Source organism: Scyliorhinus canicula, chromosome 14, assembly GCF_902713615.1.
Source record: "Scyliorhinus canicula chromosome 14, sScyCan1.1, whole genome shotgun sequence".
NCBI lineage: Eukaryota > Metazoa > Chordata > Chondrichthyes > Carcharhiniformes > Scyliorhinidae > Scyliorhinus > Scyliorhinus canicula.
Genome location: NC_052159.1, coordinates 4,507,770 through 4,533,063, shown reverse-complemented (window position 1 = coordinate 4,533,063; position 25,294 = coordinate 4,507,770). Strand labels below are relative to the sequence as shown.

The window sequence follows — 25,294 nt, the reverse complement described above, 5'->3', positions numbered from 1 at the left end:
AGCTCGCACACACACACCCAAGCTCGCACACACACCCAACCTCGCGCACACACACCCAAGCTCGCGCACACACCCAACCTCGCGCACACACACCCAAGCTCGCGCACACACCCAAGCGCGCGCGCATACACCCAAGCTCGCACTCTGGCGCACACACATACGCTCGCACACACACACACACACGCTCGCGCACACACACGCTCGTGCACACACACACGCTCGCGCACACACACGCTCGCGCACACACGCTCGCGCGCACACACACTCGCACACACACTCGCACACACACACACACGCTCGCACACACACACACACGCTCGCACACACCACACACGCTCGCACACACACACACGCTCGCACACACACACACGCTCGCACACACACACACGCTCGCACACACACACACGCTCGCACACACACACACACACACACGCTCGCACACACACACACACACGCTCGCACACACACACACGCTTGTGCACACACACACGCTCGCGCACACACATCCCTCAGCTAAGCTCCTTTTGACACTAACCTGTTAAGTCTCGGGGTGACATTCCGCTCTGTGCAAACGCCGTTTATGTAACTGCATCCTGAAAATTATTCTTCTGCAAACTCTTCTTCAAATTTTTTTTATATCTCTTTGGCAAATATTTCTCATCGAAAAGGATTTAAATGGATTAGGAGGAGCCCAAGTGCTTTACTGGGTTTTGTATAAAGTATATTAACAAAATGTCCACTTGTTTCAGCAGTCCAATATTGTTTTCATACACAAAACGCCTTCATATTTTCCACCTCATTACAAAAATAGTTAGCCCTTGTTTTAATTTCCCAATCCAGTTTGGGAGCCAATACAGGAAGTAACTCAAATCGACAAGAATTTAAATGATGAATTGTCACAGGACAACAAACACTGGATATGAACATAGCACATCAAACAGGCAGGCAGGGAAGGAAGGCTTTAGTGGGGCCTGAAGGCTGGCATGAACCTGTGGCACAAGGTGGTCTGTTTCTTAGCTGTACTCTGCCACCTGGTTCCCTGCACGTTCTATCCTTCATCCCCTCCCTTCTTTGATAACCTGCGCTCCAAGCTCACCTATTTCTCCCTGGAAGACAGGTGCAAGTGTGACAAGGTGTGTGCACAAGGAACTCAGCACCCTTTCATTCATCTCAAGTGTCTCGGGTGTCACTGCATTAGCAGCCGGGTCGAAGAATGGCAAGAATTGATCTTCTGAATGGTCACAGATTCTCAAGCTGTTCCTCACTTATTTCTCACTCCAGGACACACCCATATTCAGCATTGGAAGGCGGGGATAGTTGCGCAGGAACAGCGAGGAGGTGGGCGATGCTGGGGTACAATGGGAAAAGACAGGAGGAGGGCTGCGGATGCTGCAATTCTCTGTGCACCACATCTCCATCTAGCAGAGAGAGCAAGGACCTCCCTCTCTCCAAGGAATGGGGTAATGGAGAAAAAGGCCATCAACAACCCCCCCCCCCCCCCCCCAAATGGAATCTGCTTGAAGTCCATTTTGACTCCCCTCCTTTTTTACAAAGGCAGCATGAATTGGAGAGGATGGGAGACAACAACTAGTTTACGTATTGGCCCAAGAGTTAGGAGAATCGGAGAAAGTCGAGCTCAACATCAATGTGTCCTGAAATTACAGTGTTCAATCAGTGCCGACAGGTCAACACGTTTCCAGGTTACTTTATCTGCAGCTTTGACAGAGGCACAATGTTTAAAAAATATTCAGAAGAATACTGGTGACTTTCTAGAAGCATGGCTGATTACACTGCAGTATTAAATCGTACAGGGAAGGTGAACTGGGTATTAAATACAAACAGGGAAGGTGGAATGGGTATTAAATAGCACAGGTAAGGTGGAATGGGTATTAATTGGCACAGGTAAGGTGGACTGGGTATTAATTGGCACAGGTTAGGTGGAATGGGTATCAATTGGCATAGGTAAGGTGGCCTGGGTATTAATTGGCACAGGTAAGGTGGAATGGGTATTAATTGGCACAGGTAAGGTGGACTGGGTATTAATTGGCACAGGTTAGGTGGAATGGGTATTAATTGGCATAGGTAAGGTGAACTGGGCTAAGCCACGTTTACCCTGAAGGTTCAGAGGAATTTCTGAAAAGTACAAAATTTTAAACAATGTTAAGAAAATAAACTCTTTGCTCGAAATAGTGATTTAACAACCTTCAGTGGAGCTAAAAGGTTTAATGGGAGTTCTGGCTGCCCGACTGGCGAGTTGCTGTCCTAGGATTGTGTGTGTCAAATAAGTGTTTGCAGTTTACCATTAGTTACTCCCGTGGCTGTAGTGGCTCTGTTACAGCCTCACCCACCTTTGACAGAGCAAATAATATTGGGAGTGTCGGAATTTTATATCGGGCAGATGCACCCACTCGCGGGAGAGTTCTTGGAACATGTGTAAAGGGACGCAGACGTATCGAGTGGTGGGTACGGTGGGGAACAGTCTCCTATTCGATAGGAGGTGACAAAGGCAGGAAAACATTCAATCATCAGTAACAGGTGGGATTTTCAGGTCTCTTTATAAAAGAGTTTGGGAAATGATGGCCTCTGGCTTGATTTTCACCATCGTCCCCAGTGACTCCCTCTCAGGCTGGTTTAGCACAGTGGGCTAAATAGCTGGCTTGTAATGCAGAACAAGACCAGTAGCGCGGGTTCAATTCCAGTACCGGCCTCCCCAAACAGGCGGCGGAATGTGGGGACTAGGGGCTTTTCCACAGTAACTTAATTGAAGCCTACTCGTGACAATAAGCGATTATTATTATTAGGCTGGGAAACAGCAATGGGGAGGGGGGGGAATATTTCATCATGTCCCTCTGGCCATCAGATATTGTTGCGGAGGGGCAGGACTTTATGGACCTGCTGACCATTTCCTGCTGGTCAATTTCTGTTTGTGAGCTCCAATCAAAGTAGGAGAAAACAGACGCCGGGGGGGCACCTGGAATACAAGACTGATACCAGCGGCAACTCAATGGGTGGGTGGCAGGCGGACTGTGGCCTGGTGCTGACGCCCAGACCAGCTCCGATGCAGTGTTTCAGTCAGGAGACTGTGCTGACAGCATTAATACACTCCTCCTAACACCAGAAGGGAACAGGATTAGTGAGCGACATGGAAAGCAGGAGAGGAGGGGGTTAGAAAAGTAAACCCTTCTCTTCCAACCCCAGGGAATTAATCCCATTTTAAACAAGAACTATAGACATGACTTGGTTATTTGGGACAGATATCTGTCCCCCCCCCCCCCCCCCACCCCCGGAACAATCTTACTCCAACACAACCCCAGTACTGCCCCCAGGATTGGGACTGCAGTGACATCTTGGCCTGGGTGGGTCATGCTCCATTGTGTCTGCATCTGTGAGATTAAATGGGGCAATAGGGTTCCATTGGAGTTGGAAACCCATCACCTTGGCTGATCCATCGATTAAATTGCTCTGGGGCTGAGGGAGGAGGAGGAGGAGGAGGAGGAGGAGGAGAAAATTGGGTGCTGAAATTGCAGTTAGTAATTCCGCAGCAACAGACGATCAAGACCAAAAAACACAGCATAAAGTGAAGGATTGTATTATTCCTGAATGGAGTGGGAGCAGGAGGCAAAGAGTCCCGGACAAGCAGAGCAGAGAGGGGATGAACCATCCCAGTCCGGCTACTTTGCTCTGAAGTTGTTTTTTGTCCGCAGCGAATATGCATCTTGGCTGCCCTTCTGTCGGTTAACCGCGGTCCGCTCCAAGTCGAACCGTCGCTGGAGCTTGACCGCCACCTTCCGGTCATCATCTTCTTGCTGCGTGTTAGTGACAGATATCTGTGCGGTGGTGCTGGTGTTCTCTACTGGGTTCCATTTTGCCCGTTTGATTTTGGACGCTGCTGTGTGCTTGGTCTTGTGCTGTCTCTTTTTGCCTTGCTGTATCTGGGAGGGCGAATCGTACGACCCACTCTCGCTGCTGACGAGTACTTTGCTTTGCTTTGACCCAATGTGGGTGGAAAACGAGTCACTGGAATCGTAGTGGGACGCTTTCCCCTGCTCTGCAACCTCGTGCCAGGACAGGCTCGATTCCACATTGTTACCCTCCAGGCTGGAATCTGGAAGCTCACCAGATTCCAAGTAGTCCATGGACCGATGGGAACCCGGAGGGGAACTGGGGGCTGGAGCCAACTCCATCCGAGTGACCTCGGTATCCGTCTCCAGCCTGCCTGAAGTAGCTTCGCTCCCCTCCGTCTCCAAGGTCAAGGTGCTTTTGGAAGCCATGGTGGCCTCATTCCGGTCCTGCAGGATCTGTCCCCACTTCTCCAGCAGACTGGGGTTCAGGTCGTAAGAGGTGATGGTTATCGGCTTGTGGAAGCCACAGCCCAGGTTCCGGGGCGTGGACTTGACAATCTTGGGTCTCATCAGCCTCCCGTCGGGCAGTTTCTTGGGAGGGGTGCACGGTGAGCAGATGATGGGCTTGAAGTGGTTGAACTCCCCGGAGATGCTGTCGTTGCTATCAGGGCTGGCAGACCGCTCCCTCTTGCAGGGGCCCGATATTGCTGGGTCGCTCGAGGCACGCTTCTCTGAGCTCAGGTTGGGAGCAGAGTTGGAACGACTGTTTTCGGAGGAAGCCAGGATGTGGATTACGTTGTTGGAGCCCAGTGAATTGGCGGAAACTAAAGTTGTCTGAAAACAAAAGAAAGACTGGAGAGGAACAGTCACAGATAAAACCATCGTACAGAACACAGCGGGTAACTGACCCGGCACATTGTGAAACTCACCGTCAGATGAAGCAACTGATGAGAATCATATTGGTTTAGAGGAGGAAGCAATGTGAACAAATACAGCAAAAGGATCTGCACAAGGATAAGATGAAGTGGAGTGGGAAGACTGGTGTGTGGAGCATAAATACTAGCAGAGACCCAATGAGCTGACCGGCCTGTGCAATAAATACTCTGTAAAAGCTGCCATAATATTGGCATTGGGGTGGAGTGCACCACATGGTACCAGGACATTTGGGAACAGTGTCCTCGCACTCAGCGTCGCAGTGAAGCAGTCTGGGAACGGTTTCCTCACAGTCAGCGTCACAGTGAAGCAGCCTGGGAATGGTGTCCTGCAGTCAGCGTCACAGTGACGCAGTCTGGGAACGGTGTCCTGCAGTCAGTGTCACAGTGAAGCAGCCTGGGAATGGTGTCCTGCAGTCAGCGTCACAGTGACGCAGTCTGGGAACGGTGTCCTGCAGTCAGTGTCACAGTGAAGCAATCTGGGAACAGTGTCCTCGCAATCAGCGTCACAGTGAAGCAGTCTGGGAATGGTGTCTTCGCAGTCAGAGTCACAGTGAAGCAGCCTGGGAATGGTGTCCTGCAGTCAGTGTCACAGTGAAGCAGCCTGGGAATGGTGTCCTGCAGTCAGCGTCACAGTGACGCAGTCTGGGAACGGTGTCCTGCAGTCAGTGTCACAGTGAAGCAATCTGGGAACAGTGTCCTCGCAATCAGCGTCACAGTGAAGCAGTCTGGGAATGGTGTCTTCGCAGTCAGAGTCACAGTGAAGCTGCCTGGGAATGGTATCCTGCAGTCAGCGTCACAGTGAAGCAGCCTGGGAATGGTGTCCTCGCAGTCAGCGTCACAGTGAAGTAGTCTGGGAACGGTGCCCTCGCAGTAAGCGTCACAGTGAAGCAGTCTGGGAACGGTGCCCTCGCAGTCAGTGTCACAGTGAAGCAGTCTGGGAATGGTGTACTCACAGTCAGCCTCACAGTGAAGCAGTCTGGGAACGGTTTCCTCGCAGTCAGCGTCACAGTGAAGCAGTCTGGGAACGGTGCCCTGCAGTCAGCGTCACAGTGAAGCAGTCCGGGAACGGTGTCCTGCAGTCAGCGTCACAGTGAAGCAGTCTGGGAACGGTGTCCTGCAGTCAGTGTCACAGTGAAGCAGCCTGGGAACAGTGTCCTTGCAGTCAGCGTCACAGTGAAGCAGTCTGGGAACGGTGTCTTCGCAGTCAGTGTCACAGTGAAGCAGTCTGGGAATGGTGTCCTGCAGTCAGCGTCACAGTGAAGTAGCCTGGGAATGGTGTCCTCGCAGTCAGCGTCACAGTGAAGTAGTCTGGGAACGGTGCCCTCGCAGTCAGTGTCACAGTGAAGCAGTCTGGGAACGGTTTCCTCGCACTCAGCGGCGCAGTGAAGCAGTCTGGGAACGGTGTCTTCGCAGTCAGTGTCACAGTGAAGCGGTCTGGGTGTGGTGTCCTCGCAGTCAGTGTCACAGTGAAGCGGTCTGGGAGTGGTGTCCTCGCAGTCAGTGTCACAGTGAAGCAGTCTGGGAATGGTGTCCTGCAGTCAGCGTCACAGTGAAGTAGCCTGGGAATGGTGTCCTCGCAGTCAGCGTCACAGTGAAGCAGCTGGGAACGGTGCCCTCGCAGTCAGCGTCACAGTGAAGTAGTCTGGGAACGGTGCCCTCGCAGTAAGCGTCACAGTGAAGCAGTCTGGGAACGGTGCCCTCGCAGTCAGTGTCACAGTGAAGCAGTCTGGGAACAGTGTCCTCACAGTCAGCGTCACAGTGAAGCAGTCTGGGAACGGTTTCCTCGCACTCAGCGGCGCAGTGAAGCAGTCTGGGAACGGTGTCCTCGCAGTCAGTGTCACAGTGAAGCAGTCTGGGAACGGTGCCCTGCAGTCAGCGTCACAGTGAAGCAGTCCGGGAACGGTGTCCTGCAGTCAGCGTCACAGTGAAACAGTCTGGGAACGGTGTCCTGCAGTCAGTGTCACAGTGAAGCAGCCTGGGAACAGTGTCCTTGCAGTCAGCGTCACAGTGAAGCAGTCTGGGAACGGTGTCTTCGCAGTCAGTGTCACAGTGAAGCAGCCTGGGAATGGTGTCCTGCAGTCAGCGTCACAGTGAAGCAGCCTGGGAATGGTGTCCTCGCAGTCAGCGTCACAGTGAAGTAGTCTGGGAACGGTGCCCTCGCAGTAAGCGTCACAGTGAAGCAGTCTGGGAACGGTGCCCTCGCAGTCAGTGTCACAGTGAAGCAGTCTGGGAACAGTGTCCTGCAGTCAGCGTCACAGTGAAGCAGTCTGGGAACGGTGTCTTCGCAGTCAGTGTCACAGTGAAGCAGTCTGGGAATGGTGTCCTGCAGTCAGCGTCACAGTGAAGCAGCCTGGGAATGGTGTCCTCGCAGTCAGCGTCACAGTGAAGTAGTCTGGGAACGGTGCCCTCGCAGTAAGCGTCACAGTGAAGCAGTCTGGGAACGGTGGCCTCGCAGTCAGTGTCACAGTGAAGCAGTCTGGGAACAGTGTCCTCACAGTCAGCGGCGCAATGAAGCAGTCTGGGAACGGTGTCCTGCAGTCAGTGTCACAGTGAAGCAGCCTGGGAACGGTGTCCTCGCAGTCAGCGTCACTGTGAAGCAGTCTGGGAACGGTGTCCTCACAGTGTCACAGTGAAGCAGCCTGGGAACAGTGTCCTCGCAGTCAGCGTCACAGTGAAGCAGTCTGGGAACGGTGTCCTGCACTCAGCGGCGCAATGAAGCAGTCTGGGAACGGTGTCCTGCAGTCAGTGTCACAGTGAAGCAGTCTGGGAACGGTGGCCTCGCAGTCAGTGTCACAGTGAAGCAGTCTGGGAACAGTGTCCTCACAGTCAGCGTCACAGTGAAGCAGTCTGGGAACGGTTTCCTCGCACTCAGCGGCGCAATGAAGCAGTCTGGGAACGGTGTCCTGCAGTCAGTGTCACAGTGAAGCAGCCTGGGAACAGTGTCCTCGCAGTCAGCGTCACAGTGAAGCAGTTTAGGAAGGTGTCCTGCAGTCAGTGTCATGGTGAAGCAGTCCGGGAACGGTGTCCTGCAGTCAGTGCCACAGTGAAGCAGCCTGGGAACGGTGTCTTCGCAGTCAGCGTCACAGTGAAGCAGTCTGGGAATAGTGTCCTCACAGTCAGCATCACAGTGAAGCAGTCTGGGAACAGTGTCCTGCAGTCAGCGTCACAGTGAAGCAGTCTGGGAACGGTGTCCTCGCAGTAAGCGTCACAGTGAAGTAGTCTGGGGACGGTGTCCTCGCAGTCAGCGTCACAGTGAAGTAGTCTGGGAACGGTGTCCTCGCAGTCAGTATCACAGTGAAGCAGTCTGGGAACGGTGTCCTCGCAGTCAGCGTCACAGCGAAGCAGCCTGGGAACGGTGTCCTCACAGTCAGCGTCACAGCGAAGCAGTCTGGGAACGGTGTCCTCGCAGTCAGTGTCACAGCGAAGCAGTCTGGGAGCGGTGTCTTCGCAGTCAGCGTCAGAGTGTAGCAGTCTGGGAACGGTGTCCTCACAGTCAGCGTCACAGTGAAGTAGTCTGGGAACGGTGCCCTCGCAGTAAGCGTCACAGTGAAGCAGTCTGGGAACGGTGTCCTCACAGTCAGCGTCACAGTGAAGTAGTCTGGGAACGGTGCCCTCGCAGTAAGCGTCACAGTGAAGCAGTCTGGGAACGGTGCCCTCGCAGTCAGTGTCACAGTGAAGCAGTCTGGGAACAGTGTCCTCACAGTCAGCGTCACAGTGAAGCAGTCTGGGAACGGTTTCCTCGCACTCAGCGGCGCAGTGAAGTAGTCTGGGAACGGTGTCCTCGCAGTCAGCGTCACAGTGAAGCAGTCTGGGAACGGTGCCCTGCAGTCAGCGTCACAGTGAAGCAGTCCGGGAACGGTGTCCTGCAGTCAGCGTCACAGTGAAGCAGTCTGGGAACGGTGTCCTGCAGTCAGTGTCACAGTGAAGCAGCCTGGGAACAGTGTCCTTGCAGTCAGCGTCACAGTGAAGCAGTCTGGGAACGGTGTCTTCGCAGTCAGTGTCACAGTGAAGCAGCCTGGGAATGGTGTCCTGCAGTCAGCGTCACAGTGAAGCAGCCTGGGAATGGTGTCCTCGCAGTCAGCGTCACAGTGAAGTAGTCTGGGAACGGTGCCCTCGCAGTAAGCGTCACAGTGAAGCAGTCTGGGAACGGTGCCCTCGCAGTCAGTGTCACAGTGAAGCAGTCTGGGAACAGTGTCCTGCAGTCAGCGTCACAGTGAAGCAGTCTGGGAACGGTGTCTTCGCAGTCAGTGTCACAGTGAAGCAGTCTGGGAATGGTGTCCTGCAGTCAGCGTCACAGTGAAGCAGCCTGGGAATGGTGTCCTCGCAGTCAGCGTCACAGTGAAGTAGTCTGGGAACGGTGCCCTCGCAGTAAGCGTCACAGTGAAGCAGTCTGGGAACGGTGGCCTCGCAGTCAGTGTCACAGTGAAGCAGTCTGGGAACAGTGTCCTCACAGTCAGCGGCGCAATGAAGCAGTCTGGGAACGGTGTCCTGCAGTCAGTGTCACAGTGAAGCAGCCTGGGAACGGTGTCCTCGCAGTCAGCGTCACTGTGAAGCAGTCTGGGAACGGTGTCCTCACAGTGTCACAGTGAAGCAGCCTGGGAACAGTGTCCTCGCAGTCAGCGTCACAGTGAAGCAGTCTGGGAACGGTGTCCTGCACTCAGCGGCGCAATGAAGCAGTCTGGGAACGGTGTCCTGCAGTCAGTGTCACAGTGAAGCAGCCTGGGAACGGTGTCCTCGCAGTCAGCGTCACTGTGAAGCAGTCTGGGAACAGTGTCCTCACAGTCAGCGTCACAGTGAAGCAGTCTGGGAACGGTTTCCTCGCACTCAGCGGCGCAATGAAGCAGTCTGGGAACGGTGTCCTGCAGTCAGTGTCACAGTGAAGCAGTCTGGGAACGGTGGCCTCGCAGTCAGTGTCACAGTGAAGCAGTCTGGGAACAGTGTCCTCACAGTCAGCGTCACAGTGAAGCAGTCTGGGGACGGTGTCCTCGCAGTCAGCGTCACAGTGAAGCAGTCTGGGAACGGTGTCCTGCAGTCAGTGTCACAGTGAAGCAGCCTGGGAACAGTGTCCTCGCAGTCAGCGTCACAGTGAAGCAGTTTAGGAAGGTGTCCTGCAGTCAGTGTCATGGTGAAGCAGTTTAGGAAGGTGTCCTGCAGTCAGTGCCACAGTGAAGCAGCCTGGGAACGGTGTCTTCGCAGTCAGCGTCACAGTGAAGCAGTCTGGGAATAGTGTCCTCACAGTCAGCATCACAGTGAAGCAGTCTGGGAACATTGTCCTGCAGTCAGCGTCACAGTGAAGCAGTCTGGGAACGGTGTCCTCGCAGTAAGCGTCACAGTGAAGTAGTCTGGGGACGGTGTCCTCGCAGTCAGCGTCACAGTGAAGTAGTCTGGGAACGGTGTCCTCACAGTCAGCGTCACAGTGAAGCAGTCTGGGAACGGTGTCCTCGCAGTCAGTATCACAGTGAAGCAGTCTGGGAACGGTGTCCTCGCAATCAGAGTCACAGTGAAGCAGTCTGGGAATGGTGTCCTCACAGCATCACAGTGAAGCAGTCTGGGAACAGTGTCCTCGCAGTCAGCGTCACAGCGAAGCAGCCTGGGAACGGTGTCCTCACAGTCAGCGTCACAGCGAAGCAGTCTGGGAACGGTGTCCTCGCAGTCAGCGTCACAGCGAAGCAGTCTGGGAGCGGTGTCTTCGCAGTCAGCGTCAGAGTGTAGCAGTCTGGGAGCGGTGTCTTCGCAGTAAGCGTCACAGTGAAGCAGCCTGGGAACAGTGTCCTCGCAGTCAGCGTCACAGTGAAGCAGTCTGGGAACAGTGTCCTCGCAGTCAGCGTCACAGTGAAGCAGTCTGGGAATGGTGTCCTGCAGTCAGCGTCACAGTGAAGCAGTCTGGGAACAGTGTCCTCGCAGTCAGCGTCACAGTGAAGCAGTCTGGGAATGGTATCGTCACAGTCAGCGTCACAGTGAAGCAGTCTGGGAAAATGTCCTCGCAGTCAGCGTCACAGTGAAGCAGTCTGGGAACGGTGTCCTCGCAGTCAGCGTCACAGTGAAGCAGTCTGGGAATGGTGTCCTGCAGTCAGCGTCACAGTGAAGCAGTCTGGGAACAGTGTCCTCACAGTCAGCGTCGTGAAGCAGTCTGGGAATGGTGTCCTGCAGTTAGCGTCACAGTGAAGCAGTCTGGGAACAGTGTCCTCGCAGTCAGCATCACAGTGAAGCAGTCTGGGAACGGTGTTCTCGCAGTCAGCGTCACAGTGAAGCAGTCTGGGAATGGTGTCCTGCAGTCAGCGTCACAGTGAAGCAGTCTGGGAACAGTGTCCTCGCAGTCAGCGTCACAGTGAAGCAGTCTGGGAATGGTATCGTCACAGTCAGCGTCACAGTGAAGCAGTCTGGGAAAATGTCCTCGCAGTCAGCGTCACAGTGAAGCAGTCTGGGAACGGTGTCCTCGCAGTCAGCGTCACAGTGAAGCAGTCTGGGAATGGTGTCCTGCAGTCAGCGTCACAGTGAAGCAGTCTGGGAACAGTGTCCTCACAGTCAGCGTCGTGAAGCAGTCTGGGAATGGTGTCCTGCAGTTAGCGTCACAGTGAAGCAGTCTGGGAACAGTGTCCTCGCAGTCAGCATCACAGTGAAGCAGTCTGGGAACGGTGTTCTCGCAGTCAGCGTCACAGTGAAGCAGTCTGGGAATGGTGTCCTGCAGTCAGCGTCACAGTGAAGCAGTCTGGGAACAGTGTCCTCACAGTCAGCGTCACAGTGAAGCAGTCTGGGAACTGTGTCCTCGCAGCGTCACAGTGAAGCAGTCTGGGAACTGTGTCCTCGCAGCGTCACAGTGAAGCAGTCTGGGAATGGTATCCTCACAGTGTCACAGTGAAGCAGTCTGGGAATGGTGTCCTGCAGTCAGCATCACAGTGAAGCAGTCTGGGAACGGTGTCCTCGCAGTCAGCGTCACAGTGACGCAGTCTGGGAACGGTGTCCTCACAGTGTCACAGTGACGCAGTCTGGGAACGGTGTCCTCACAGTGTCACAGTGATGCAGTCTGGGAACGGTGTCCTCACAGTGTCACAGTGAAGCAGTCTGGGAACAGGTGTCCTGCAGGGCAAAGAACCATAGAATTCTCACAGTGCAGAAGGTGACCACTCGGCCCATCGAGTCTACACTGACCCTCTGAAAGATGACCCAACCTAGGCTAACACCCCCACCCTATCCCCGTAACCCTAGCAGGCAACGTATCACTGGACACTATGGAGCAATTGTCTTGGCCAATTGACCTAACCTGCACATCTTTGGACTGCGGGAGGAAACCGGATCACCCGCAGGAAACCCACGCAGACACGGGCAGAACGTGCAGACTCCACACAGACAAGACCAAAGGCTGAATCTTTTAAAAATAAATTTCGAGTATCCAATTAATTTTTCTCAATTAAGGGGCAAATTACCCTGGCCAGTCCACCTACACGGCACCTCTTTTTGGGCTGTGGGGGCAAAACCCATACAAACACGGGGAGGATGTGCAAATTCCATACGGGTAGTGACCCAGAGCCGGGATTGAACCTGGGACCTCGGCGCCACGAGGCAACTGTGCTAACCACTTGCGCCACCGTGCTGCCCTCTAGTTGAAGAAATTAACTGAGAAGCACCAGGGATAAGTAAAAGTTAGAGCCAGTATAATAATGCAAAGTGATAAATAGTTAAAGTAATTAATGCAAGGATAATTGGGCCAAAGTAGTATTAGACAAGCAGACCAAGTTAAGATAACATAGAACATAAAAAATACAGCACAGAACAGGCCCTTTGGTCCACGATGTTGTGCCGGACCTTTATCCTAGATTAATCATAGATTATCACAGAATTTACAGTGCAGGAGGCCATTCGGCCCATCGAGTCTACACCGGCTCTTGGAAAGAGCACCCTACCCAAGGTCCACACCTCCACCCTATCCCCATAACCCAGTAACCCCACCCAACACTAAGGGCAATTTTGGACACTAAGGGCAATTTATCATGGCCAATCCACCTAACCTGCACATCTTTGGACTATGGGAGGAAACCAGAGCACCCGGAGGAAACCCACGCACATACGGGGAGGATGTGCAGACTCCGCACAGATAGTGACCCAAGCCGGAATCGAACCTGGGACCCTGGAGCTGTGAAGCAACTGTGCTATCCACAATGCTACCGTGCTGTCCTTAAGAACAAATTAATCTACATTCCATTATCTACCGTAATCCATGTGCCTATCCAATAGCCGCTTGAAGGTCCCTAATGTTTCCGACTCAACTACTTCCACAGGCAGTGCATTCCATGCCCCCACTACTCTCTGGGTAAAGAACCTACCTCTAACATCCCCTCTATATCTTCCACCATTCACCTTAAATTATGTCCCCTTGTAATGGTTTGTTCCACTCAGGGAAAAAGTCTCTGACTGTCTACTCCAACTATTCCCCTGATCATCTTATAAACCTCTATCAAGTCGCCCCTCATCCTTCTCCGTTCTAATGAGAAAAGGCCTAGCACCCTCAACCTTTCCTCGTAAGACCTACTCTCCATTCCAGGCAACATCCTGGTAAATCTCCGTTGCACCTTTTCCAAAGCTTCCTTCCACATCCTTCCTAAAATGAGGCGACCAGAACTGCACACAGTACTCCAAATGTGGCCTGACCAAGGTTTTGGATAGCTGCATCATCACCTCACGGCTCTTAAATTCAATCCCTCTGCTAATGAACGCTAGCACACCATAGGCCTTCTTCACAGCTCTATCCACTTGAGTGGCAACTTTCAAAGATCTATGAACATAGACCCCAAGATCTCTCTGCTCTTCCACATTGCCAAGAACCCTTCCGCATTCATATTTGTCCTTCCAAAATGGACAACCTCACACTTTTCAAGGTTAAACTCCATCTGACACTTCTCAGCCCAGCTCTGCATCCTATCTATGTCTCTTTGCAGCCGACAACAGCCCTCCTCACTATCCACAACTCCACCAATCTACGTACCATCTGCAAAGTTACTGACCCACCCTTCAACTCCCTCATCCAAGTCGTTAATGAAAATCACAAACAGCAGAGGACCCAGCACTGATAACTGGGCTCCAGGCTGAATATTTGCCATCCACCACCACTCTCTGACTTCTATTGGTGAGAGGAGTATCTTTTAAGATTAAGTAATTAGAAAAGTTAGCAAGTAAGACAAAGTATGTTAAGGTTTAAAACATAACAGGTAAGGTCAGCTGAGATGTGGCCTGCTATATGTGGGAAGTCACGCACTGTACTGACATCCTCGATTACCACATGAGCAGGAAGTGCTCCCAACTATGCGTTCACATCCTCCCAGATACACAGCCTGAGTGAGTGTAGGTATGGGGAATTTAGAACACGCTGGGGATTCATGCAGAGGGGGAAGTGGTGCTTTCTGCTTTTTCTCCTTTGCTTTAAATGCTCAGGAATGGTCTTGTCCTGCTGCAGCAGGAGGGGCTACAGGGGAGAGGTCTTTAGGAATTCAGCACAGAGCAAAGGTCAGAGAGATAACAAATCGGGTGAAGAGCAGCTGGACAGAGCAGTGGGAAAAGTTTTAAAGTAACAGCCGAGCACAACTTCACTCAATCCAGAGGTGGACCTCCAGAGGTGATGTCAGGATTCAAAAGTGACTCCATGTGGAGTTGCACATTCTCCCCGTGTCCGCGTGGGTTTCATCCCCACAACCCAAAAAAGATGTGCAAAGTGTAGGTGAATTGGCCACACTAAATTGCCCCTTAATTGGAAAAATAATAATGGGTACTCTAAATTTATAAGAAAAAGTGACGTGGGGCAAGTGGAGGCTTCTGATTGGATGAGTACAAATGATGAGTATTTAAAGTCTTTATTTTGTGGTTTATAGTTTGTACGGGCTAAATTCTGTGCTAACAAGGTCAAGGGAAGGAAAGCCCTAAAGTATTTGATATTAATTGATTTTAAGAGTCCTTTAAAGGTTTAATCGTCGGGAGTACGCCATAGCAGGAGAGCTCAAAGTTTGCTCCTCCTGCTCTATGTGGGAAGCTGGGCACATTTCCAGTGTCCAGGGCCAGCATATGTGCAGGAAGTGCCTCCAACTGCAGCTCATGGAAGCCCAGAAGAGGCAGCTGGGACACTGGAATATACTGTGGGAGTTCAGGGACGCGGCCGATGCCCCTGACTCCTTCATGTGCGGGAAGTGTGTCCAGCTGCAGCTCCTGTTAGATCACATGACGGCTCTGGAGCTGCGAATGGACTCACTTTGGAGCATCCGCGATGCTGAGGAGGCCGTGGATAGCACGTTCAGTGAGTTGGTCACAACGCAGATTAGGAATGGTGAAGGAGACAGGGAATGGGTGACCAAAAAGCAGAGAAAGAGCAGGAAGGCAGTGTAGGTGTCCCCTGCGGTCATCTCCCTCCAAAACAGGTATACCGTTTTGGATACTGTTGGGGGAGATGACTCACCAGGGGAAGGCGGTAGTAGCCAGGCACATGGCACCGTGGCTGGCTCTGCTGCACAGAAGGGTGGGAAAAAGACTGGCAGGGCTATAATCATAGGGGATTGAATCGTAAGGGGTGTAGACAGGCGTTTCTGTGGTCGAAAATGAGACTCCTGAATGATATATTGCCTCCCGGGTGCACAGGTTATGGATGTCTCAGATCGGCTGCACGACATACTGAAGGGGGAGGGCGAACAGCCAGTTGTCGTGGTGCATATAGGCACCACGATATAGGTAAAAAACAGGATGAGGTCCTACAATCAAAATTTAGGGAGTTAGGAGATAAGTTAAAAAGTAGGACTTCAAAGGTAGTAATCTCAGGATTGCTACCAGTGCCACAAAACAGTCAGAGTAGAAATTCAAGAATAGTCAGAATGAATACGTAGCTTGAGAGATGGTGCAGGAGAGAGGGGGTTCAGATTTTTGGGACATTGGAACCGGTTCTGGAGGTGGTGGGACCATTACAAACCGGATGGTCTACACCTGGGCAGGACTGGAACCAATGTCCTAGGGGGTGCTTTTGCTAACACTGTTGGGGAGGTTTTAAACTAATGTGGCAGGGGGATGGGAACCAGATTAGGAAGTTTGAGGTCAGTAAAGAGGCAGCAACTAAAGCCAGTAAGGTACTAGATAATAAACTCAATGTGACTAAGGGGAAGAGTAGAAAGGGAAGAGATGATGATCGCAAAGGGACAGGTGGTCTGAGTGCATTCGTTTTAATGTGAGAAGTGTAGCAGGTAAGGCAGATGAATTTAGGGCTTGGATGAGTAACTGAGAATATGATGTTGTTGGTATTAGTGAGTCTTGGGTGAGGGAAGGGCAGGACTGGCAACTGAATATCCCAGGGTATAGATGCTTCAGGAGGGATAGAGAGGGAGGTAGAAGGGGTGGAGGAGTTGCATTACTAGTCAGAGATATCACAGCTGTGATTAAGGAGGGCACTATGGAGGATTCGAGCACTGAGGCAATGTGGGTAGAGCTAAGAAATAAGAAGGGTGCAGTAACATTGTTGGGACTTTACTACAGGCCTCCCAAAAGCGAGCATGAAGTAGAGGTACGAATATGCAGACAGATTATAGAAAAATGTAGGAGCAATAGGGTGGTTGTGATGGGAGATTTTAACTTCCCCAACATTGAATGGGATTCGTGTAGTGTTGGAGGCGTAGATGGAGCAGAGTTTGTAAGGAGCATCCAGGGGAGTTTTTTAGAGCAGTATGTAAATAGTCCAACTCGGGAAGGGGCCATACTGGACCTGGTATTGGGGAATGATCCCGGCCAGGTGGTTGAAGTTTCAGTCGGTGATTACATTGGGAATAGCGATCACAATTCCGTAAGTTTTAGAATACTCATGGACAAGGACAAGAGGGGTCCGAAAGGAAGAGTGCTAAATTGGGGAAAGGCAGAGTATAACAAAATTCGGCAGGAGCTAGGGAATGTGGACTGGGGGCAGCTGTTTAAGGGTAAATCCACATTTGAAATGTGGGAGTCTTTTAAGGAAAGGTTGATTAGAGTGCAGGACAGACATGTTCCTGTGAAAATGAGGGCTAGAAATGGCAAGATTAGGGAACCATGGATGACGGGTGGAATTGTGAGACTAGCTAAAATGAAAAAGGAAGCATACATAAGATCAAGGCGACTCAAAACTGATGAAGCTTTGGAGAAATATCGGGAAAGTAGGACAAATCTCAAAAGCGCAATAAAGAGGGTTAAAAGGGGTCATGAAATATCTTTGGCGAACAGGGTTAAGGAAAATCACAAAGTCTTTTATACGTACATAAGGAGCAAGAGGGTAACTAGAGAAAGGATTGGCCCACTTAAAGACAAAAGAGGGAATTTATGCGTGGAGTCAGAGGAAATGGCTGAGATTCTTAATGAGTACTTTGCATCGATATTCACCAAGGAGAGGGACATGACAGATGTTGAGGCTAGGGATGGATGTTTAAATACTCTAGATCAAGTCGGCATAAGGAAGGGGGAAGTTTTGGGTATTCTAAAAGGCATTAAGGTGGACAAGTTCCTAGGACCGAATGGGATCCATCCCAGGTTACTGCGGGAAGCGAGGGTCGAAATAGCTGGGGCCTTAACAGATATCTTTGCAGCATCTTTGAGCACGGGTGAGGTCCCGGAGGACTGGAGAATTGTTAATGTTGTCCCTTAGTTTAAGAAGGGTAGCCGGGATAATCCAGGGAATTATAGACCCGTGAGCTTGACGTCAGTGGTAGGCAAACTGTTGGAGAAGATACTGAGGGATAGGATCTATTCACATTTGGAAGAAAATAGACTTATCAGTGATAGGCAGCATGGTTTTGTGCAGGGAAGGTCATGTCTTACAAACCTAATAGAATTGTTTGAGGAAGTGGCAAAGTTAATTGATGAGGGAAGGGCTGTAGATGTTATATACATGGACTTCAGTAAGGCGTTTGATAAAGTTTCCCACGGCAGGTTGATGGAAAAAGTGAAGTTGTATGGGGTACAGGGTGTACTAGCTAGATGGATAAAGAACTGGCTGGGCAACAGGAGACAGAGAGTAGTGGTGGAACTCTCTCAAAATGCAGAAGGGTGACTAGTGGTGTTCCACAGGGATCCGTGCTTGGACCACTGTTGTTTGTGATATACATAAATGATCTGGACGAAGGTATAGGTGGTCTGATTAGCAAGTTTTCAGATGATACTAAGATTGGTGAAGTAGCAGATAGCGAGGAGGACTGTCAGAGAATGCAGCAAAATATAGATAGATTGGAGAGTTGGGCGGAGAAATGGCAGATGGAGTTCAATCCAGGCAAATGCGAGGTGATGCATTTTGGAAGATCTAATTCAAGAGCGGACTATATGGTCAATGGAAGAGTCCTGGGGAAAATTGATGTACAGAGAGATCTGGGAGTTCAGGTCCATTGTACCCTGAAGGTGGCAACACAGGTTGATAGGGTGGTCAAGAAGGCATACAGCATGCTTGCCTTCATCAGATGGGGTATTGAGTACAAGAGTCGGCAGGTCATGTTACAGTTGTATAGGATTTTGGTTAGGCCACATTTGGAATACTGCGTTCAGTTCCGGTCGCCACATTACCAGAAGGATGTGGATGCTTTAGAGAGGGTGCAGAGGAGGTTCACCAGGATGTTGCCTGGTATGGAGGGTGCTAGCTATGAAGAAAGGTTGAGTAGATTAGGATTGTTTTCATTGGAAAGACAGAGGTTGAGGGGGGACCTGATTGAGGTCTACAAAATTATGAGAGGTATGGACAGGGTGGATAGCAACAAGCTTTTTCCAAGAGTGGGGGTGTCAGTTACAAGGGGTCACGATTTCAAGGTGAAAGGGGGAAAGTTTAAGGGAGATGTGCGTGGAAAGTTTTTTACGCAGAGGGTGGTGGGTGCCTGGAACGCTTTGCCAGCGGAGGTGGTAGAGGCGGGCACGATAGCATCATTTAAGATGCGTCTAGACAGATATATGAACGGGCGGGGAACAGAAGGAAGTAAACCTTGGAAAATAGGGGACAGGTTTAGACAAAGGGTCTGGAGCGGCGCAGGCTGAGAGAATAGATGTGTGTTTCTGTGGCTGTAAATGAGGCTCCAGCATGGTCTACTGCCTCCCTGGTGCCCGGGTGAATGATGTCTCAGGGCAGTTACAGGGCATTCTCGAGAGAGAACAGCCAGAGGTCGTGGTACACATTGTTACCAATGACATGGGTAAAAGGGATGAGGACTTCCCGTGGTGAGAATGTGCTGAGCAATCGCACAAAATGTGGCTCTCCCCCGAGAGACTCCAACATTTTGACCCGAAAATCGGTCGTTAATGAGAATCCCCCCCCACACCCTGAAACATAGAACATCCAAAGAAATGCCCTCAAACCAGCAAAGGGGCCGAAAAGAACCAGAGAGGAAGGTCAAGACCACAGACACGAGGAGGCAGAACGAGGAGCGAGGCAGAGCGAGGAGACACGAGGAGCGAGGCAGAGCGAGGAGACACGAGGAGCGAGGCAGAGCGAGGAGACACGAGGAGGGCGGCAGAACGAGCAGCGAGGCAGAGTGAGCAACGACGCAGAGTGAGGAGCGTGGCAGAGCAGAACAAGGCAGATCGAGCAGAGTCACCAACGCAGCCCCGGCCCTCCCACCGACAGGGCAATGGATGGAGCTCCTTAATTAAATGAAGTTGGCGACACCTTGGCACCTTCAGGGAGGTGCATGGAGATGACGGATAATATTACACATTCTCAGCAGTGTGACCTCCCACCAGCAGGTGGCGTAGGAGATGTGTCCTGTGACATCCGGCTGCCAGCAGACGGTTGTAAGGCATACACAAGGACCGTCGCACACAAGGGTATTTCTAAAGTAATTGTGTAATAACCTAGTCTGTATAAGATTCGGATCGTTACTTAATCACGGGCACATTAATAAATCATCCTTCTGGCTAAGTCGCCAGCAGTTCTGTAGAATCACTGCTAGATAAGATAACAGGACCGACATTATGAATGGCATTAAGTGGCATCAAATAGAGATGCAAGCGATAAAGGAACATCCGTAATTATGGGTGATTTTAATCTTCTTCATATAGATTGGACAAATCAAATTAGTAACAATATCAGAGGAGGAATTCCTGGAGGGTATACGGGATGGTTTTCTGGACCAATACATTGAGGAACCAACCATAGAACAGCCATCCTAGACTGGGTACTGTGTCATGGAAACAGAGTAATCATTGGTAATCCAGTTGTGCGAGGATCCTTGGGGATGAGTGACCATAGTATGATAGAATTCTTCATCAAGATGGAGAGTGAGATCCTTGGGGATGAGTGACCATAGTATGATAGAATTCTTCATCAAGATGGAGAGTGAGGTAGCTGATTCGGAGACCAGGGTCATGAATCTAAATAAGGAAGCTGCGATGATATGAGGTGTATGGGGAAACATCCTCTCAGCATCTAATATATGAATTCTCCTTAAGAACCTTGGGCGGAGCGGGCAGAAACAGCGCAGTGGAGTGGCGGGAACCACTCCGGCGTTGAGCCGCCCCAAAGGTGCGGAATCCTCCGCACCTTCAGGGGCTAGGACGGCGCTGGAGTGGTTTGTGCCCCGCCGGCATGCGTGGACGGCCTTTGGCGCTGCGCCAGCCGGGGCCGAAGGGACTCTGCCAGCCGGCGCGCGTCCGACGGGAGCGTCAGCTGACGCCATCCCCACGCATGCGCAGGGGGGCTCACCTTAGCGCTGGCCATCGCGTAGGCTTACACGGCCGACGTGTAGGAATAGAGTGTCCCCACGGCACAGGCCCGCCAGCGGATTGGTGGGCCCTGACCGCAGGCCAGGCCTCCGTGGGGGCAGCCCCCGGGGCCTGACCCCCCCCCAAAAGGACCCCGGAGGCCGACCACGGAGCTGGGTCCCGCCGGTAGGGATCTACCTTGATTTACGCCGGCGAGACCCGGCAAAAACAGGTGGGAACTCGGCCCATCCTTCTGGTAGTGCGGTGACCAGAATTGGACACAGTATTCCAAATGTGGCCTAACCAACGTTCTATATAACTGTAACATAATTTGAATTTTATACTCGATACCCCGTCCTATGAAGGCAAGCATGCCATATGGGTAGCACAGTGGTTAGCATTGTTATTTCTCGGTTCCAGATCCCAGGTTCAATTCCCGGCTTGGGTCACTATCTGTGTGGAGTCTGCACGTTCTCCCCGTGTCTGCGTGGGTTTCCTCCGGTGCTCCAGTTTCCTCCCACAGTCCAAAGATGTGCAGGTTAGTGGATTGGCCATGATAAATTGTCCTTAGTGTCCAAAAAGGTTAGGTACGGTTACGGGGGATAGGTTGGAAGTGGGGGCTTAAATGGGGAGCTCTTTTCAAGGGCCGGTGCAGACTCATTGGGCCAAATGGCCTCCTTCTGCACTGTAAATTCTATGATTATATGCTGTCTTTACCACCATTTCTACCTGTGCTGCCACTTTTAAGGATTTGTGGACCTGCACGCCCAGATGTCTGTGTCTCTATGTTCTTGATGCCATTTATTTCATAGCTCCCACTTGAATTGGATTTACCAAAATGCATCACCTCACATTTGTCTGGATTAAATTCCACCTGCTATTTCTGTGCCCAATCTTGCAGCCTCTCTATATCCTGCTGTATTCTCTGACAATCTTCACTATCCGGAACTCCTGCAATCTTAGCATCATCTGAAAACTTGCTAATCAGACCAGCTACGTTTTCTTCCAAGTCATTTACATATATTACAAAGAGCAGAGGTCCCAGTACTGATCCCTGCGGAACTAGTTACAGACCTCCATTCGGAAAAACACCCTTCCACTGCTACCCTCTGTCTTCTATGGCCAACCCAATTCTGGATCCATCCAGCCAGTTCACCCCGACCCCATGTGATCTAACCTTTTGCACCAGCCTGCCATGAGAGACCGTATAAAATGCTTTACTAAAGTCCACGTAAACACCATCCTCAGCCCTTCCCTCAATCATTTATGTCATCTCCTCAAAAAATCAAATTAGTGAGGCAAGGGCAATTCGGGATGGAAATAAATGGTGGCCCAGCCAGGGACTCCCACATCCCCTGGAAAAATAAATAAAATTAGATAAACAAGACTGTTTTCATTAGAAAGACGGAGGTTGAGGAGTGACCTGCTAGAGGTCTACAAGATTATGAGGGGCATGGATAGAGTGGATGGGCATACACTTTTTCTCAGGTGGAGGGGTCAGTCACCAGGGGGCATAGGTTTAAGGTTCGTGGGGCAAAGTTTAGAGGAGATGTGTGAGGCAGGCTTTTTACGCAGAGGGTGGCGAGTGCCTGGAACGCGCTGCTAGGGGAGGTTGTGGAGCAGATACATTAACGGCGTTCAAAAGGCACCTTGACAAACACATGGATAGGATGGGTATAGCGGGATACGGCACAAGGAAGTGCTGAGGGTTTTTGCAAAGGTTGGTATCATGAACGGTACAGGCTTGGAGGGCCGAAGGGCCTGTTCCTGTGCTGCATTGTTCTTTTGAGACAATGAAATGCTCTCGTGCCCACCAGGAACTGCATCACCCATATTTCCAAATAATTGTCAGTTACGTCGCCACGTAAAACGGTGCAGCAAAGGGACTGTGTTGTTTGGCAGCTCACCACAGCAATGCTGTCTGTGGAGCCCTGCTGGAATCATGGTTACCTTGGTCCTGCTGTCGCTGCGAGGTGTCGGTCTTCGGCTCTGGTTATTTTCCATTGGTGTGCTCAAACTTCGATTCTCCTCCACGTTGGCATTCCGCATACTGCAAGAAGGAGCCAAGAGTGAGGGAAAGGCAGCTTCAGCCGCGGCGCACCCCAGCAACAACCTGCATGTACAGGGCCTTGAACGTACCAAAATGTCCCACGGAGTCATTATCAGCAGAATTTGACACTAATGCACAAGAGGAAATATTAGGGACAGGTGACCTTGCTCAAATAGGTAGGTTTTACTAAAGGAGGAGGGAAAGAGGTATGGAGAGGTTTAGGGAGTGAATTTAAGAGCTTGAAGCCCAGATGGCTGAAGAGACAGTTGCCAGTTGTGAAGAATCCCGAGGAAGCCTCACCTGGAAGACTGCAGCGATCTCGAAGGGTTGTAGGGCTCGAGGATTTTACAGAAATAGGGAAGGCGAAGGAGGCCATGGGGTGTGGGCTTGAACACAAAGATGAGAATTGAAAAATGGTGGTGTTGCTGGACCCAGGGCCACTACAGCTTAGCCAGCACAAGAGGCAAAGGATGAAGAGGATTTGGGGTGGGTTAGGGGACAGCCAGCAGAGTTTCTGTTGACGGACTGCTCCGTCATTAAAGCTGCACGCTACACCGAGAGGCCAGGACTCGGGTTACCTTGTGAATCGACCAGAAGAGTTGGTATGCAGCTTGTTTTTGCCTCCTGATCCCCACTGCCGGGTAGCCACTCGTTTTACTGGCTCCTCATTCTCGGAATCAGACATGTTATCAGTCACCTGTGGGGAAAAAAAACGTAAATATTTCATGACATATCTCAATGAACAAATGGTGAGACTTCCCCATCAAAATACAGGGGCTGGTTTAGCTCACTGGGCTAAATCGGTGACTTTTAAAGCAGACCAAGGCAGGCCAGCAGCACGGTTCAATTCCCGTACCAGCCTCCCCGAACAGACGAATGTGGCGACTACGGGCTTTTCACAGTAACTTCATTGAAGCCTACTCGTGACAATAAGCGATTTTCAAATACCTGATAACTCCAAGGTAACATATACACCGGAAAATGATCTCATTTGTAAGTTGGCTCAGTGGGTACGGAACTTATATTATACAAACTCCAGCAAAAATCCAGGCTGAAACTCCAAGTGCAGTACTGAGGGAGTGCCGCACTGTCAGAGGGTCAGTATTACTGAGGGAGTGCCGCACTGTCAGAGGGTCAGTACTGAGGGAGTGCTGCACTGTCAGAGGGTCAGTACTGAGGGAGTGCTGCACTGTCAGAGGGTCAGTATTACTGAGGGAGTGCTGCACTGTCAGAGGGTCAGTACTGAGGGAATGCTGCACTGTCAGAGGGTCAGTACTGAGGGAGTGTTGCACTGTCAGAGAGTCAGTACTGAGGGAGTGCTGCACTGTCAGAGGGTCAGTACTGAGGGAGTGCCGCACCGTCAGAGGGTCAGTACTGAGGGAATGCCGCACTGTCAGAGGGTCAGTACTGAGGGAGCGCCGCATTGTCAGAGGGTCAGTACTGAGGGAGTGCTGCACTGTCAGAGGGTCACTACTGAGGAAGTGCCGCACTGTCAGAGGGTCAGTACTGAGGGAGAGCTGCACTGTCAGAGGGTCAGTACTGAGGGAGTACTGCACTGCCAGAGGATCAGTACTGAGGGAGTGCCGCACTGTCAGAGGGTCAGTACTGAGGGAGTGCCGCACTGTCAGAGGGTCAGTACTGAGGGAGAGCTGCACTGTCAGAGGATCAGTACTGAGGGAGTGCCGCACTGTCAGAGGGTCAGTACTGAGGGAGTGCCGCACTGTCAGAGGGTCAGTACTGAGGGAGAGCTGCACTGTCAGAGGGTCAGTACTGAGGGAGTGCTGCACTGTCAGAGAGTCAGTACTGAGGGAGTGCTGCACTGCCAGAGGGTCAGTACTGAGGGAGTGCCGCACTGTCAGAGGGTCAGTACTGAGGGAGTGCTGCACTGTCAGAGGGTCAGTACTGAGGGAGTGCTGCACTGTCAGAGGGTCAGTAATGAGGGAGTGCCGCACTGTCAGAGGGTCAGTACTGAGGGAGTGCCGCACTGTCAGAGGGTCAGTGCTGAGGGAGTGCTGCACTGTCAGAGGGTCAGTACTGAGGGAGTGCTGCACTGTCAGAAGGTCAGTACTGAGGGAGTGCTGCACTGTCAGAAGGTCAGTACGGAAGGAGTGCTGCACTGTCAGAGGGTCAGTACTGAGGGAGCGCTGCACTGTCAGAGGATCAGTACTGAGGGAGTGCAACACTGTCAGAGGGTCAGTACTGAGGGAGTGCTGCACTGTCAGAGGTTGAGTACTGAGGGAGTGCCACACTGTCAGAGGGTCAGTACTGAGGGAGTGCTGCACTGTCAGAGGGTCAGTACTGAGGGAGTGCTGCACTGTCAGAGGGTCAGTACTGAGGGAGTGCTGCACTGTCAGAGGGTCAGTACTGAGGGAGCGCTGCACTGCCAGAGGGTCAGTACTGAGGGAGTGCTGCACTGTCAGAGGGTCAGTACTGAGGGAGTGCTGCACTGTCAGAGGGTCAGTACTGAGGGAGTGCTGCACTGTCAGAGGGTCAGTACTGAGGGAGTGCTGCACTGTCAGAGGTTTGTGCAGTAATCCCATCAACGCTTACTGGCCTCTAAGAATCAGACACCAGCCCAAATATTGAGAGTTGGTCAGCTATTTGACTGTGGAAGGCATCGGGTGGAAATTAGTTCTGCTCAGAGACATCAACAGCTGTCAGAGTAAACCAGGCTTGGACAACAAACCTCCGCAGCAATAACTCCCATCTCTGTTAATAAGAAAAACAGTGGACTCCACAGGGACTCCCTCAGTGTAAGGTTCTGGTTGTAGAATAAGCCATATTATTATTTAAGTAACTACACG

At 51.6% G+C, this 25,294-nt stretch overlaps 1 protein-coding gene across 2 annotated transcripts in view; it reads right to left on the bottom strand.

The window, feature by feature from the left end:
• Window positions 1-3,568: 3,568 nt before the first annotated feature.
• rnf169 (ring finger protein 169) overlaps window positions 3,569-25,294 on the bottom strand; it is a 54,583-nt gene continuing 32,857 nt past the window's right edge. For both annotated transcript variants that reach the window (XM_038818025.1, XM_038818026.1), the window contains exons 4-6: window positions 23,069-23,187; window positions 22,391-22,490; window positions 3,569-4,676 (exon numbers count right to left, since the gene is read on the bottom strand). In XM_038818025.1, coding sequence (XP_038673953.1) covers window positions 3,672-4,676; window positions 22,391-22,490; window positions 23,069-23,187 — 1,224 coding nt within the window. In that variant the 3' untranslated portion in view covers window positions 3,569-3,671. The remainder of the gene's footprint in view (window positions 4,677-22,390; window positions 22,491-23,068; window positions 23,188-25,294) is intronic.